At 36.3% G+C, this 16,529-nt stretch overlaps 1 protein-coding gene across 11 annotated transcripts in view; it reads right to left on the minus strand.

The window, feature by feature from the left end:
- The window catches only part of ATOSA (atos homolog A), a 121,045-nt gene that overhangs the window by 18,418 nt on the left and 86,098 nt on the right, over positions 1-16,529 (minus strand). For 8 of the 11 annotated variants that reach the window (XM_035708809.2, XM_025472753.3, XM_035708808.2 and 5 more), the window contains 4 exons: positions 6,482-6,666; positions 4,982-5,184; positions 4,589-4,714; positions 1,615-3,445 (listed from right to left, as the gene is read on the minus strand). In XM_035708809.2, the coding sequence (XP_035564702.1) occupies positions 1,615-3,445; positions 4,589-4,714; positions 4,982-5,184; positions 6,482-6,666 (2,345 nt within the window). Of the gene's footprint in view, positions 1-1,614; positions 3,446-4,588; positions 4,715-4,981; positions 5,185-6,481; positions 6,667-7,547; positions 8,243-16,529 lie in introns of those variants that run through there. The other 3 variants (XR_003146158.3, XM_025472749.3, XM_025472747.3) reach the window with 1 other exon arrangement.

Consider the following 16,529-nt stretch of genomic DNA (forward strand, 5'->3'; position numbering starts at 1 on the left):
AATTCAAATATTCTAAAGAAAGTATGTCCAAATATAATTGCCTTATCAATATATGGTCATATTTATAAATACTGAATCTAATATCTGGTAAGCTAACATTTGATATTTTTAATTTGTTAACTAAACAACTACTCACAGGTAGAAAAAATAGAATATTCTAAAATATAAAACTATGTTGATATTAAGAGCCATTCTCAGAGCATATAATTTGGTGGAGCATAACAGAGAAATATAGTAAATGCAAACTTAAAAATATATCTAACGCAGCTGCAGTACCATGTTTTTGAAGTGATACTGGAAACAAGCTAGTCCTTAACAATTAGGCAAGTTTAAGCGCAAAAACCAGAAATTCATGAAAATCCTGGGACGCCTGGGTGGCTCAGTGGTTGAGTGTCTACCTTCAGCTTAGAGCATGATTCCAGAGTCCCGGGATCAAGTCCCACATCAGACTCCCTGCATGGAGCCTGCTTCTCCCTCTCCCTATATCTCTGCCTCTCTCTGTGTTTCTCATGAATAAATAAATAAAATCTTAAAAAAAAAAAATAAAGAAATTCATAAAAATCCAGAAAGACTTATCTACCATTTACTAGCTTTGTGACCTTGGGCAAGATACTTAACTTCTCCAAGCTAAGGGTCCTCTTTTTTAAATTGGAGTTAGTAATAACACCTAACCTCATAGTTTAGTGGAAGGATTAAGTATGCCAACATGTGTAAAATATTCAGAAAAGGGCTTGGGTACTTAGTAAATTTAAGTATAACAATAATTTTCTAAAGTTAAAAATAGTTTGGTAGAAAGGTAAATCAAATGGAAATGACTGAAGTATCTTATTTACATAGTGCATCGAAGGTTTACAAAACTTTTTATTTATTTTTTATTTATTTTTAAAGATTTTATTTATTTATTCATGAGAAACACAGAGAGAGAAACAGAGACACAGGCAGAGGAGAAGCAGGCTCCATGCAGGGAGCCCGATGTGGGACCCAATCCCGGAACTCCTGGGATCACGCCCTGAGCCAAAGGCCGACACTCAACTGCTGAGCCACCCAGGGGTCCCTACAAAATATTTAAAATTTGTTATTTGACTGTCACAACTGAGATAGGCACAAGAGATTTATCATTCTTATTTTAAAGCTGAGGAAACTGAAGTTTTTAAAAGTTACATGACTTAGTGTGACTTAGGGACCAAATTGTGAAGTCAGGACTGGAACCCAACTATTCTGACCAACAGCCTAGTGATTTCACCATAGACATTCCTAAAATCCTTAGCTGAGCAGTGGCATAGCACAATGGGGACACTGTTTTAGGCCAGAGCTGCTAACAAACAATACATTAAGTTAACATGAATTTCATTTCTGATGCCTATTTACTCTCCAGCAATTGTTCAGAATATTGAAACAACCAAAAATGGCAACAGGAAGAATTTACCTAACATTTGCTATTAAGATGGTTATTTTCAAAGGATGTTAATACTACTTTTATTGCAGGTTCATTTTAATAGACTGTGTGTATTATAATTAGTGGGCACCTTGGGCCTTCATAACTAAATTTCCTGTAAAACAAAATTCAAACTATAATAAATGAGAATTATATTTGAAATATTAGATGTTACCTACCAGTGCCTCTGTACTTTTTAATCGTTCACATGTAGACAAACAGTTTTTTATATTCTTTCTCTGAGAACAGTTTTGAAATTTTTCATCAATTGTCTCTTCTTTCTTATCCTGTTCATTTTTTAATTGGTCTGGCTTTTTGCATTTGAAAACTTCATTATTACTGAGATAATTTTCTATACTATTAAGTTGATTATTTTGCTCACATGTTTTGGGCCTTTTAAAGTCTTTATTTGAGCACTTGTTTTCATGTTTGTTCAAATATCCAGACATTTCCAACATAGCAGTTTTTATTTTTGAGTCATTTTTCTTAGAATCCTCAAATTGATCATTGTTAAAAGATTCTGGATTACAATTTTCATTTTTTATTTTTTCTTTATATTTATTTGTACAAATTTGTTTTTCAATATTGTTGCAATTTGAATACTGTTTATCAGTTTCATTGCTAATTTCTTGCTCCTTAAATTGACACTCAGAAAGTGTATTTTCCAATCTGACTGTCAAATCTAAGTTATTTTTTTTGCAGTGAGGCATATTTGAGGGAGTCAATATACCAGCGGTTTTGTTCTGTCTCTCTTGAAATGTATTTTGGATGATTTCACTAGGATTGTCCTGATACAGATTTCTTATTTGAGGTTTCAAAGAGGACTTGACTTTACTATCGCATTTAAAAGAACTCAATGATTTTTTGGGTATTAAGTTTGTCCCTTCACTGCTATCTTCCAAAAAGGAAAATTTTGTATTAGAAATGGAAATGGAAGTGTCATCCTTGTTTTTCTTCAACAAATTTTTATCTTCATACAAACTCCTAAACACCTTAGAAGGAACCGAACTGGAGTCATGCATGTTGAATGACTGCCGGGATAAATGTGATGCTGTTGGATCAATATGCTCCAAGTGTTGAGCAATCCTTGCGATAACATCTTGCCGCTCTTGGAGTAAGGAGCCTATCAAAGGATTAGTCTCACCAACAGACTGACGAGAATAAAGACCATCAGAAATGCCAGTTGCACTTCGAAGAGTTTCTGTTTTTACTTGAATTTTTCCCTCGCTGGTATCTTCTGAGGAGGAAAGCTCCGGACTACCAAAAGAAATGGAGAAAGGTTCTTTACATTTTCTCACGTTTTCATTTTCTTGTGCAACCCGGAAAAGTTTTGAATTAAGTGAACTAGACTCTTGCATATTAAATGGATGTCCAGGAACATGTGAAGTGCTTGGATCACAATGAATCAAATGCTGAGCAATTCTTGCAATAACTTCTTGTCGATCCTGAATTAAAGAACCTATTAAAGGATTAGTCTCACCAACTGATGGCCAGGAACTCTGGTGGCTAGATACACTGGAATCAATCATTGAAAATGATTTTAATGTTCTCACTGGTGTTTCGTGTGACTTTCTATCTCCTCTACCACTGAAGCCCAGAATATTAGCTTGACATGTTCCATAGTCAGATTTATTGCCAGTGCCTGGATACAGTTTGACATTTTTGACAGCTGCAGTATACTCTGAAGTTGTGCCATTTTTTGCGTTTTCAGGTGCCAGGGCCCAAGATTGTTTGCTACACAGACGCTGTGAACTATTTGTACTACATTGTTCAGCTTCATTAGAATTGCGGTGCTGATGGGCTTTAAGTTCATGTTCTTGAATTCTTTTCTCATAAAGGCCAATATTAGTGTGAATACTACAGGTCAACACTGGGTAATTAGATTGTCTGGGCAAGGACTGCACGCTGACTTTCAAGGCCACATTGTGAGAAACATTAGGAACAGGAAACACATGTTCAATTGGAGTCTGTGAAAAATTCCACTGCAGGTCTACATCAGCAGCACTGATTCTAGAATCATACAGAAAAATAGAGAATCAATGGATTATACAATTCATAACATTATAGTATATTATAAAAAATTTTAGGCAGTCATAGACTGATCTTTGTTTGCATTAATTACTATCAAGGCTTTACTTTCAGCTACTTTACCATGCATGTCATTCTGATAAAACCAAATAAAGTACAATAGTTTAGAACAGAGAGTATCTCTTTTTAAGATTTTATTTATTTATTCATGAGAGACACAGAGAGAGAGAGGCAGAGATATAGGTCGAGGGAGAAGCAGGCTCCCCATGGGAAGCCTGATGCAGCACTTGATCCTGGGACCCCTGGATCGTGATCTGAGCTGAAGACAGATGCTTGACCACTGAGCCACCCAGATGCAATACATTTTGAGAGATGTATTTTTTTAAGAATATTAGCCCACATAAGCATTAAAGCTTAAGAATGTTTTTATTATTATTTAAGATTTTATTTATTTATTCATGAGACACACAGAGAGAGAGAGAGAGGTAGAGACTTATGCAGAGAGAGAAGCAGGGTCCATGCAGGGAGCCCGATGTGGGACTCAATCCCAGGACTCCAGGATCATGCCCTGGGCCAAAGGCAGATGCTCAACGCTGAGCCACCCAGGTGTCCCTAAAGCTTAAGAATATTATGAGTTACTTGTCAAAAGAGAAAAAATGGACTTTGTATTTACTACTAAATAAATAGAGTCAGCTAATTCTTTTATACAAGGTGATTAAGAAATGCTCTTCATCTCATGGCCACCTGCCTACAGAGACAATTAGATAGCTGTTCAGCAGCCTGTAAATTTATAGTTTTCAAGATACAAAAATTAAGTAAGTATACCATTATGGAAACTCAGCAGCCCAGAAAGTTTTCTACTGTGTATACACTGGCAGCATTATATCCACTATTGGTTTTGAAAGCTAAAAAATGTTCTGAAAACTATTCTATGCCAAATTTAACCCAAAAAGCAAAACTCATACTGATTCCCATTTAAATTTCTCTAACTTTTGAGAAAAACTTCAGTAAATTTTATCTACTTACATTTAGGAATGAAGGAAATAAACTACTTAAAAGGTAAAATATTCAGTATCTAACCAACATAATTGAATATGCACTGTTCTTATTTTGCCCTAGACATACCTGTAAAGAATATTTCGTGGAATAGCACCATGAGAAACACTCAGCCAAGCACTTAATTGAGAAAAAAACACAAATGAGCGGACAGCCAATAGAAGAGTCTTTTCTTCAATAAATCGATCACCACTCCTAAGGGAAGTAAAAAGTATCATTTAAATGTCAGCAAGTACAAAATGACTGAATTGTAGAAAGATTGAAGCTAAAACATTTAGGATGTGTGCTTTCAAGAGTATAGAAGTGCACTTACTAGTGTTACTTCAAGTCACACAAGTATGAAATGTTTAAATTTTACTACATAAATAGAAGAATTCAATGACATGATATATTATTAAAATAATTTATAGAAAGCAATGGAAAACCTGATCTACCAACAACTTATAACTCTGTGCAACTTACTGTCGAGGAACTGGCTCCAATATCCATCTTTCTAATAATAATGCATCTTGCTTAATTGCAGGATCATTAAGATCAATCCCTTCTGTGGTGGGTCCATCATCACTGTAGCAGCAGTCTGGTAGTAGCATCACTTCCACCATGATTGGAAGGTTGTTCTTCCACAACAATGAGACCTCAGACCTAGTTCTTCTGGCTTGGCGACACTTGAGAGAAAATGAATATAAGCAAAATGTCTTGATGGGCCAAAAATTTCATGTTTAAATTTTAAAATTATAATTGTAAAACAGACAACTCTATGACAAATGAGTTATCAATTGCAGAGCTTTGCTTAGGCTTGTCTATTTAGATTTCATCATTAAATAATGGGTTAACACTAGTGAGTTCTAGAGTGTGAGATGTAGCACTAAACATTTGTGATGCAAATTTTCTTGGAGGGATATTTTTGCTCTATTTTGCAGAAAAATAACTGCCACAACACAAATCTGACAGGCCTTGAGATGGCCCAGCCTAGTATGTAAATTATATCATCATTACAGAAGAAAGATTCATTCTAAGTGGAAAGCAAAATATTAAAAATTAATTTTCATTAAATGATCAAAATAGATAAGATTTAAAAAGTGTAAAATTTGAGGCACCTGGGTGGCTCAGTGACTGAGCATCTGCCTTTGACTTAAGTCATGATCCTGGGGTTCTGGGACCAAGCCTGCATTGGGCTCCCTGCTCAGCAGGGAGTCTGCTTCTTTGTCTCCCTCTGCTCCTCCCCTTCTCTCATGCTCACTCTCTCTCAAATAAATAAAGAAAATCTAAAAAAAAAAAAAAAAAAAAAAAAAGAAGTGTAAAGGGATGTCTGGGTGGCTCAGCAGTTGAGCCATCTACCTTTGGCCCAGGGAGTGATCCTGGAGTCCCAGGATCAAATCCATATCAGGCTCCCTGCTCTCTCTGTGTCTCTCATGAATAAATAAAATCGCAAAAAAAAAAAAAAAAAAGTATAAAATTTAAGACTATATTTAAGAAACAAACTATTAAAAAAAAAAAAAAGAAACAAACTATTGAGAAAAATCCTTATAACAAATTTTACTACCTACCAAAATAAATATTTTTAAACATTATATGATAGTAAAAAATATCTTGACATAGGAAAAAAGAAAGGACTATCAGAGAGAAATTGGCTAATGTGAGGAAAATAATCATGAAGATAATTCTACTAAATAAACACAAAGTCAATAGTAACAATAATTTTAAATCTGGCACGGGAGAAGGCAGGTATGAAATTGGTCGTCAACCTGCAAGCTGATCTGCAAAGGCACCTGCTGTGCTTTCAAGAGCATTAAGATCAAGATTATTAGCCATGGTCCAGAATTAGGATTTTTTTCATTATAGTTTTAACCGATTTTATATTTAAATGTCAACATTATAATTACCACGTACCAAAGATGATGACCGAATTTAAACCAGTTGACATAAAAGATAAATAAAAAATACTCAACACATAATTCTTACCTGAGCCAGCTTGTCACTGCATTCATGTTTGGTAGTTGCTGGGTAACAGGACTGTGCTGGAGGGCAATGGAAACTTTCTGTGCGACCTTTTACAGAACATTCTGGTGTTCGTCCTTCTGTTATTAACAAGGCCAAAGAGACCAAGAACTCCTCTGCATCATATTCAAAATATTCATCTAAAGCATCTGGTACGTAAAAAAAGAAAAAGAGTCTCCAATGTAATGTATTCTTGATAAGAGCTCACCTTTTACGTCAAAAATATCTAATATCACAATCCATATTCAAGTATATTTACTAACAAAGAGGGAAAGGGAAATAAAAATGAGGCAATTAAAATACAGTAAACTCTTGATTCACAAGTTATACAGGGTAAGGAGAGGATGGATTATTCCAAATTTCAGTTAAGACAAAGATGGTTAAAATTACAGCACAAAATTGTTTCTATGTGAACTTCAATTCAAATGTGTAAGAATTCAGGAATACACTTATAATCCTATAGATATTTAGATTTTTGGATGTCAAGTGCAACAGTTTTCATATGTAAAATCCCACCAATAACCAAAAGATTAAAAAGTCTTGTGTCACATTTTTAGCTAAGATGCTTTATTATTATTGTCAAACATTGAAGATGTAAATTCAAATGCATGTTTCTCCCCTCTCCCTTGCTCCTTTCTTATCTATCTAGTTCCTTGTTCTCACAACCCCAGTTCTGTGCTGTGGACATTCAGAGTTATGGAGTCCTTCTCTGCCTATGCTATACCACAGTATTAATTTCAAAAAGAGTAATGCTGTAATTATCCACCAGGCGATGCAGACACAAATTACAACATATAAAGTGTGTTTTTTTGGTTACTGTACAGTTGAGAACAATTTAATCTGTAGCTGTTTTTACTTACTTGCAGTAACTTTTAAATTTCTCATAAATGCTCCAAGTTTGCAAACAAAACACAGTTAAATTTCAAAAGTGTTAACCTGCTACACAGGTTGAACATGTGTGCAAATGCACAAACACAAAATTCAATTTGTTGTGCAATCCAAGTAAACAACATATAACTTAAGTACTTACTACACTTATTCGGTGACGGGGATACAGAGTTGTACTGCATATAGCTCCTGGTTGCAAAAGGTTTTTGATTCACAAATGAGTTAAAAGCCAATAGGAGGGCAGCCCAGGTGGCTCAACAGTGTAGTGCGGCCTTCACCCCAGGGCGTGAGCCTGGAGACTGGGGATGGAGTCCCACATCGGGCTTCCTGCATGGAGCCTGCTTCTCCCTCTGCCTGTGTCTCTGCCTTTCTCTCTCTCTCTCTCTCTCTCTCTCTGTCTCTCATGAATAAATAAATAAAATCTAAAAAAAAACAAAAAACAACAAAAACAAAAAATAAAAGCAAATAGGATACTACAGCATGTGATAAATTCCAATGTTGTTTGGATAACAGTGGTAAAATTTTGCAAAAGAGGTTGGCATTGAAATAAACAAAAAGCAGAATCAGACCTATAAATACAGAGAACAAATTGACTGTTCTCAGAAGGGGTTGGGGGATTGGCAAAATGGGTGAAGGGGAGTGGGGATACAGGCTTCCAGTTATGGAATAAGTCACAGGAATAAAAGTCTCAACACAGGGAATATAGTCAATAATACTGTAATAGTGTTGTATGGTGACAGATGGTAGCTATACTTGTGGTGAGCATAGCATAAACTGAATTGCTATGTTGTACATATGAAACTAATATAACATTGTATGTCAACTATACTGAAAAAAAAAAAGAGGTAGGCACTGAGCAGAAGCAGGAGTTAGAAAATGGAGCTTGAGTAGAAAATTTGTATAGAGAAAGCAAGGAAAAGAAACTGGAGTCAGATGTGAATAGCCTTGAAGGGTATGATGAAGAATGCTTATTTCTAGCTTTAGGAAGGCTTTAAGGAAAAGAAGCAGCCTTAAAAGCTAACTTTATTGAGCTGGTATTTAAAAACCATTCAGAAAAATGTCCCTAAAATGTCCATGTGCAACACATAAAACAACAGCCAACACTTAGTAATATTGTCAGGCATTGTTAGTTCTAAGTACTTTCTATACATTAACTAATTTAATCCACAGAACAGCTCCAAAGGTGAGAAGTGTTAGCACCATTTTGCAGATAACTAACTGAAGCATAGAAAAGTAACTTTCTCAAGATCATCCAGCTAGTAAGTAGCAAAGTCGGAATTTGAATCTACAGAGTCTAGCTCCAGAATCTAGGTCCTTAACCACCCCCCCATACTTGCTTTCTTTCATTGCAACTATAAATATTGCTATGATATATCTTAACATATGTTTGTAAAATAATATATATGCTATATTTTAGTAACACATTTTAGAACATTTATTGTATAGAATTACAGACAATCCTTGATCAACTTATGATTTTTTGACTTGACAATGGTGTGAAAGTGATATATATTCAGTAGAAACCTTACTCTGAATTTTGAACTTTTCCCAGGCTAGCAATGTGGTAGGATATTCTTTTGTGATGCTGGGCAGCTGCAGTGAGCTCCAGCTCCCAGTCAGCCATATGATGGAGGGGGTAAACAACCAATACACTTACAACCATTCTGTACCCGTACAACCATCCTATTTCTCACTTTTAGTACAGTATTCAATAAATTTTACAACATATTCAACACTTTATTATAAAATAGGCTTCGTGTTAGATGACTTTCCCCAGATGCAGGCTAATGTCCTAAGCACATTCAAAGCAGGCTAGGCTAAGCTATTTTGTTTGCTAGCTAAGGAGTAATAAGTGCTTTTTTCACTTAAGATATTTTCAATTTACAATAGGTTTATCAGGACATAACCACTGGAAGTCAAGGAAGATCTGTAGTTTTCAGGAATAGGACTCTAATTTACAATAATGTGCAAACAAGAGAGTAGTCTTAGCTTTCAACTTTCCTCAAGAAATCAATTAGATGGGGGATCCCTGGGTGGCTCAGAGGTTTGGCACCTGCCTTTGGCCCAGGGCGTGATCCTGGAGTCTCAGGATTGAGACCCACGTCAGGCTCCCTGCATGGAGCCTGCTTCTCCCTCTGCCTGTGTCTCTGCCTCTCTCTCTCTCTCTCCCCCTCTCTCCCTCTCTGTCTTTCATGAATAAATAAGTAAAAATCTTTAAATAAAAAAAAAAGAAACCAATTAAGATTAAAAATCAAGGGTCTCCTGTGGTGTCCTTCAGATGGAAGCAAAAGATGTAAAAGATTCTACTCAATCCCCTTCTCTGTTGGTTCTGTGGATTTTCGAGGCTATTTAAGACTTGTCATGGGCTACATGGCATGATTTTGGCTCCTGGGAGATTTCTCTGGGCTCATCCTGTTTCTTCCCCTAAACTTGTCAGGTAATCCTGAAAAGCTAAGAACTGTGGTAGAGCAGTGGCTCCTAATCTATGGAATGCTGAGTGACGACGCCAAGATGACAGCTACTCCATGTGAATAACAAGGATGGTGGACAACCTAAGTAGTAAGTCTCATCTTTATGTGCTACTACTTAAAAAAAAGATCTGTAGTTCATCTGACCTGCTAAGTTTTTTCTTAAGAAAGGGGAAAGGGTGTGGATCCCTGGGTGGCTCAGTGGTTTAGCGCCTGCCTTTGGCCCAGGGCGTGATCCTGGAGTCCCAGGATTGAGTCCCATATCAGGCTCCCTGCATGGAGCCTGCTTCTCCCTCTGCCTGTGTCTCTGCCCCGCTCTCTCTCTTTCTCTCTCTCTCTGTGTGGGTGTGTGTGTCTCATGAATAAGTAAATAAAATCTTAAAAAAAAAAAAAGAAAAGAAAGAAAAGGGAAAGGGCACAAGAGTAGGGAGTATAAGAGTGTTATCCTTATGCCTGCCAAACTATATTTATCACTACAGTCCCAGCAGAGAATGGCTTACACAGTAGGAATCATCAAGTTGATAAAAACTAAACTATTGTGAAAAGTACTTTTGAATAACACAGCATTTGCTAAAACTTGGTTAAGTCATCATCTCCTCAGATGGTAAGGTAAAAAAATTCCAGGGGTGCCTGGCTGGTACAATTGGTAGAGCATATAACTCTTGATCTTGGGGGCATGAGTTCAAGCCCCACATTGGGGGTAGAGCTTACTTTAAAAAAACCATAAAAAGCAAAAAAAAAGCTCTCCAAAATCATGACTGGAGTCTATAATCCTTTGGATAACTAACTGAGCTAGCCAGAGTATTAAATATTTAAATGAAAAATTTGAGGGATCCCTGGGTGGCGCAGCGGTTTGGCGCCTGCCTTTGGCCCGGGGCGTGATCCTGGAGACCCAGGATCGAATCCCACGTCGGGCTCCCGGTGCATGGAGCCTGCTTCTCCCTCTGCCTGTGTCTCTGCCTCTCTCTCTCTCTCTATCATAAATAAAAATTAAAAAAAAAAGAAGAAAAATTTGAAACAAAGATTAGAGATGACAGTAGTTACCTATTAGTTATCTATACAAATATTACATAAGAATTACAAGGGGGCAGCCCCAGTGGCTCAGCGGTTTAGGGCTGCCTTCAGCCCAGGGCGTGATCCTGGAGACCTGAGATGGAGTCTCATGTCAGGCTCCCTGCATGGAGCCTGCTTCTCCCTCTGCCTGTGTATCTGCCTCTCTCTCTCTCTCTCTCTCTCTCTCTCTCTCTGCGTGTGTCTCTCATGAATAAATAAGTAAACAAATCTTAAAAAAAAATTACAAGGAATAGCAGGGATTATACAGTGGTATTATAAAAACTAAAATACTACCTAAATGCATGTGGACTATGTGATGACAGTCTTTAGGAATTTCTCAGGAAAAATTTATGGGTGTCTGAATTTTAAGAAATGAGAATACTAAATCATGGTAGCCATTAGAAAAGTTGTATAGTTAAAATTTCTATAATGTCAATCTCTAAAACACCAGACAGCAGAGTTTACCATAAGGAATATGAATAGTAAATGAGAAATTTGTTATGCTAATGAAAATTCTATAGATATAACCTAATATTTTGAGGACACAGATTATTCCAGATATAAATTATTATCTTAGGGCTTCTGAAAACAATTTGCTTTTACAAAAAGTATTTCATATCTAGACAAATATGGACTGTTGGGGCTTACTAATAGTTTTAGAAGAAACAATTTTAGAAGAAATAATTTATTTGATGTAAAGCATAACATTGAAGAAAACAAAGCATTTATAAATTTTCAAGGTTATAAAGGATGTATCTTTGAAGACTGGTGATTAATGACTCAAAACATAGTTGTAGAGTCCTACCTCTAAGACTTCAATAAGGATTATGACTACATCCCAGTCTGTCTGGGAGCTATGCTGCTCTTGTAGTGGCCTGCACTTCTGGCTCTAGAGTTTAACCATGTTTTTTAAAGTTCCCCATCTGTTCAACAAAAGAGATAAACAATTTGGCCACTGGGAAAACTCTGATCAGAGTGATCCATAGATAAAATGGACTAACTCACATGAGAAGTAAATTCTTTATCATCACCAGTGGTATTCAAGGACAGATTCATAGACACATGCCAGGGGTGGGGGGTGGGGGTTGGAGGGATTTAGATTATCAAGTGGTAGCTCAGTTAGATTTGCAAGAGTTCTTTCCATTCAGAGAGTCTATGAATCTCTGTTATTCAGAAGTTGCTCAAAAACAAAACAAAACAAAACAAAACAAACAAACAAACAAACAAACAAAACCCAGGAGAGAGGCCAAAACCACTACCTCCTTTTCAAGAGACCCTAACTAGGAGCCCATCTGAACCAGTACTCATCACATAGTCATTTAGAACAAAAACCCAGTATGGCTCAAAGCTACTTCAAGACTCTGTCTAGATGTAATGGAAGAAGAATGTCTTACACATCACTGGGCTGTTGTATATGCTGTTCAGTTTACTTTGAAAGCCTGACAAGGTAGTAGAAAGATTCCATGTTTTTCATGGCATGGAATACAATAACAAGAGAAGTAGAACAACCTGGGAGGTGCTGTAAAAATAATGTCCCTGGGGCGCCTGGGTGGCTCAGTCGGTTAAGTGTCTGCCTTTGGCTCAGGTCGTGATCTCAGAGTCCTGGGACTGAGCTCAGCATGGAGCTCCTTGCTCAGCAGGGAGCCTGCTTCTCCCTCTGCCCCTCATCCCGCTTGTCCTCACTCTCTCTTTCTCAAATAAATAAATAAAATAAATAATAAAACATAAAATTTTATTGGATTTAAACTTCCTTTTTAACCTCAAGTTAGGCTCCTATATTTTTTAAAATATTTTATTTGTTTATTTTATACCTGAATTACTACAATAGTATCCTAGCTATGGTTTAGGACTCTAAGTCCCTTTTTACTCACTTTGTACCCTAGTCCAATTAATCTTCCTGAAAAGCCATTCTATTACATGCTTCTCAGCTCAAAGCTTTCTGTGTTTATTTTACTGGCTACCCAACTGCCTGTTGATCCCAAAGTGAATTCTTTAAGTTTGACATTAGGGCCAGAACCACCATACCTGGCTGTGCCCCGCCAGATTCTGAAGTGAATGCTGCCCCTTGGAGATATACAGTGAGGTGACCCTACTTCAGACTCCACCTATGGAGTCTTCATTGTCTCCACTTTTGCTTGTTCATCTCTTTTACTGCTCCTCACATAGTCTCTGTTCCAGCCAAATTGCTCCCTATACCATATTCTACTCATTTCCCTCCTTGTGCCACTGTTGCTTTTTTTTAACCTATAAAACATGGCTTCTTTTTCTCATTTCCAACAAGTCTGAGATTTCTGAAGAGTTTCCCGATTCCCAATTTTTGTCCACAAAAGAGTCCTTCCTAACTCACTTTCACACTGATCTTTCACAGATTTTATACTGTTCCCCAGAATTTACATCTAGGCTATGAATGGTTACTTCAGAGTCCTAGAGCACAGTCCCAAGCTCATGAATTTTACCTCCACATGGCTAAGTTTCACTGTGTTCTATGAACAGACTGTACTGCTAACTTCAGCCAACCTTTGCCCAGACATGGGGCACTTATCACAAATGTGGTCATGAAAAAGGAAAGGATAGTTTAGTGCAAATCAACTTTCAGGAATAACTCAGCATTATATTAGCCCAGCCATTTCTTTATAATAATATTTTTAATATTTCATGGATGAATATCTCCTAATGGATTAAAATCTATATACACCAAAAGGGTTTTGGTATCTCATCTATATGTTCCAATCTCAAAGGTATGTGTTGTATGGCTCTGTTTTGAGTGAGAATTGTAAAGGTTCTTAGAAATCATGTAGCCTAATCTACCTTACTTCCAGATGAAGAAAATAAGACACAAAGATGCCATCTTTCTTGTTCAGAGCTGTATACTATTGGAAATTAGAATCCAGTTTTCTTCATTTCAAGTGCAACTTGATTTACAAACCATAAGAAGTCTTTAAGCAGAGAATAAAAAGCAAAGCTGACTTTAGTGACTAGAGCAAAGAATAGCGGCTGTCACGATAAACAAGCAATTTCCCATGTGCACTTTTATTAATATTATTTACACATAAATATTTTCACTTACAGAATAATTTCTTCACATACAAAAATATTGTTATTAAGCAACAATAAAACATAAAATGAATTTTTAAAAGTCCTCAGTACTCTATTAATAAAAAGGCAAGTGATCTATAAAGAAACTTATAATGGACTTACTTTTAAAAGCAACTTTCTGGACGTGTGTGTGGCTTGATTTCAACCAAATATTTTTGCTATACATCTACATAATACAATAATCACCATAGTGCAAAATTATAATTAAAGCATTGCAATATTCTGAAGTGTCATCTGGAAAACTAAGTCATATATATGTTTTTATAATAATCTATCTTTTCAAAAGTTGGCCATATGTTTTGTCACATAATCCAAGCATCAAATTAAACAAAGATGATTACCAACATCTTGAGTTGTGAAGTATTTTATCAAGTGCTTCTTCCTTTTAATTCTTATGATGAAGCATAGACTAATAGTTAAGAGCATGAACTCTGAGGTCAAGCAACCAGTTCTACTACTTGCTAGTTGTTTGGCTTTCTACAAGTTATATAGCCCCTCTTTGCCTCAGTTTTTCTATTAAATGGGGATGATGATAGTATCAACCTTCAGAAAGTACTTACAAGAAATAAGTAATTTGTTATAATTTTTAGAATATTACATAACACATAGTGATCACTATGGCAGTGTTTGCTAAATTTAAGATAAATACAAATACAATGACACAGGTCTTCCTTTCATTTTAAAGATGTGAAAACTAATTTTGTAAAATCATTTGCCTAAAGTCACATATATATTATCACAAAGTAGAGAATTATCTCTAAAAATCTGCTTACTGCTACCAATAGTTCTTAATTCTCAGTTACAGAAGTTCATATTTATTTTTCATTTCACACAAAAATGACTGAAGAGTCTAACCTACCAACTCAGACAGACATATCTTGAACGATTCCTGGTACTAAATGAATTTGGACTACTCCTTTCCTGACTTGTGTCTTCCCTGTTTAAAGTTCTTTCAATTTAGATATTATGGAAAGGTCTAGATTATGCACTTCTAGAAAGAGCAAGAAGATATCCCACCTAGAAACATTATTCTTATACTGTTTAGCAAAACTGTACAATTACATCTGCTTATAAATAAAGTGTCTCAATGTACTACTGTCTGCATTTAAAAACAGACAAAGGCATCCTGAAACGACCATTCTGGGAAGAATGCAGAGTAGTAGCCATGTAAAATGGTTAAGTCAAGTTAGAATTCACAGGAAGGCAATGGGACGCCTAGGTGGCTCAGTGGTTGAGCGTCTGCCTTTGGCTCAGGGCATGATCCCAGAATCCTCCCCTCGAGGAGCCTGCTTCTCCCTCTGCCTGTGTCTCTGCCTCTCTCTCTGTGTCTGTCTCTCTGGTATGTATCTCTTCCCATGAAAACACTCTGAATCCTATTTTTTGCCACTGATACATAAGGGGCTTCCACCCAGGTGTATTTCCTCTATATTTATTATATGATACGAATTGCTACATGCGATGGTCACCCAAACTAAACCTGACACTTTCACAGTTGCAAAAGAAAAACTCTGAATGAGTTTTGAAAGCACCAAAGAGGGAAGAGAAGCAGGAATTAAAAGGCTTAACAAAAAAATACACTGTTACAAGCAGCATATTCTCTAATGGAGAAGTTGAAAATCTACCAACTTCTTTCTAGTTCCTGATTTCAGTTCAATTTCAACTTAGGTGGGAAGCAAATGCAGAAAAAAATCCGCTTATAAGCTTCATGCATTCCCACTGCAATTCTCACACTACTACGATGGCTGTATATCTCTAGACCATAAGCTCTACATCTGTAGGAGCCAAATATAATATAGTCATCATTCTATTACCAGTGCCTAGGACAGTGCCTGCCATATAGGAGATGCTCAATAAATCTATAAGCAAAATAAAAAAGTGTTTAAGTGTAGCTATTAGCATTTGTAGATCAACAAGATCTATGTTGAAGTATGACAAGCTCTGAAGAATTCAGATATTATAGGAAAGGTAAACTCAAATGATAAGCCCTACAACAAATGGCAGGTTGAAGGTGGTTAGGAATATCAAGAAACGTATGAGAAGTTCTTTCAGTTCTATTTTAACTTCAATTTACGTTTTTTGAAAATCTAACTTATTCACACTAGAATTATAATAAAGAGTTGTTAATTGCCTCTCCCACCACTAAAATTATTATACTTATATATGTTCCTGGACCTTAGTAGTCACTTTTCAAGATAATTTACTTAATTAATTACAACTTGATACCCACTTCTACCATCTGATAGTGTCCTCTCTAAAATACTGAGAGCAGGTAACTTTGAGGGGCAGGTCTCACAGACTTCACACTAAATCTCACAGAAACCAAAGGAAAGGCCGTGGTTCTCTAATCATAAATCCTCTACACTTAATAATTAGCACAACCAGTATAACCAATGGAAATGAACAAAAGGCAGGCTTAGGGATTTGACATGTGAAAATTAGGGTATTTCAATTATTTTCAATGCTTTAAAATGTTTTTCAAATTTTTCTAATGCTACTGCTCATGTCTG

Source organism: Canis lupus, chromosome 30, assembly GCF_003254725.2.
Source record: "Canis lupus dingo isolate Sandy chromosome 30, ASM325472v2, whole genome shotgun sequence".
NCBI lineage: Eukaryota > Metazoa > Chordata > Mammalia > Carnivora > Canidae > Canis > Canis lupus.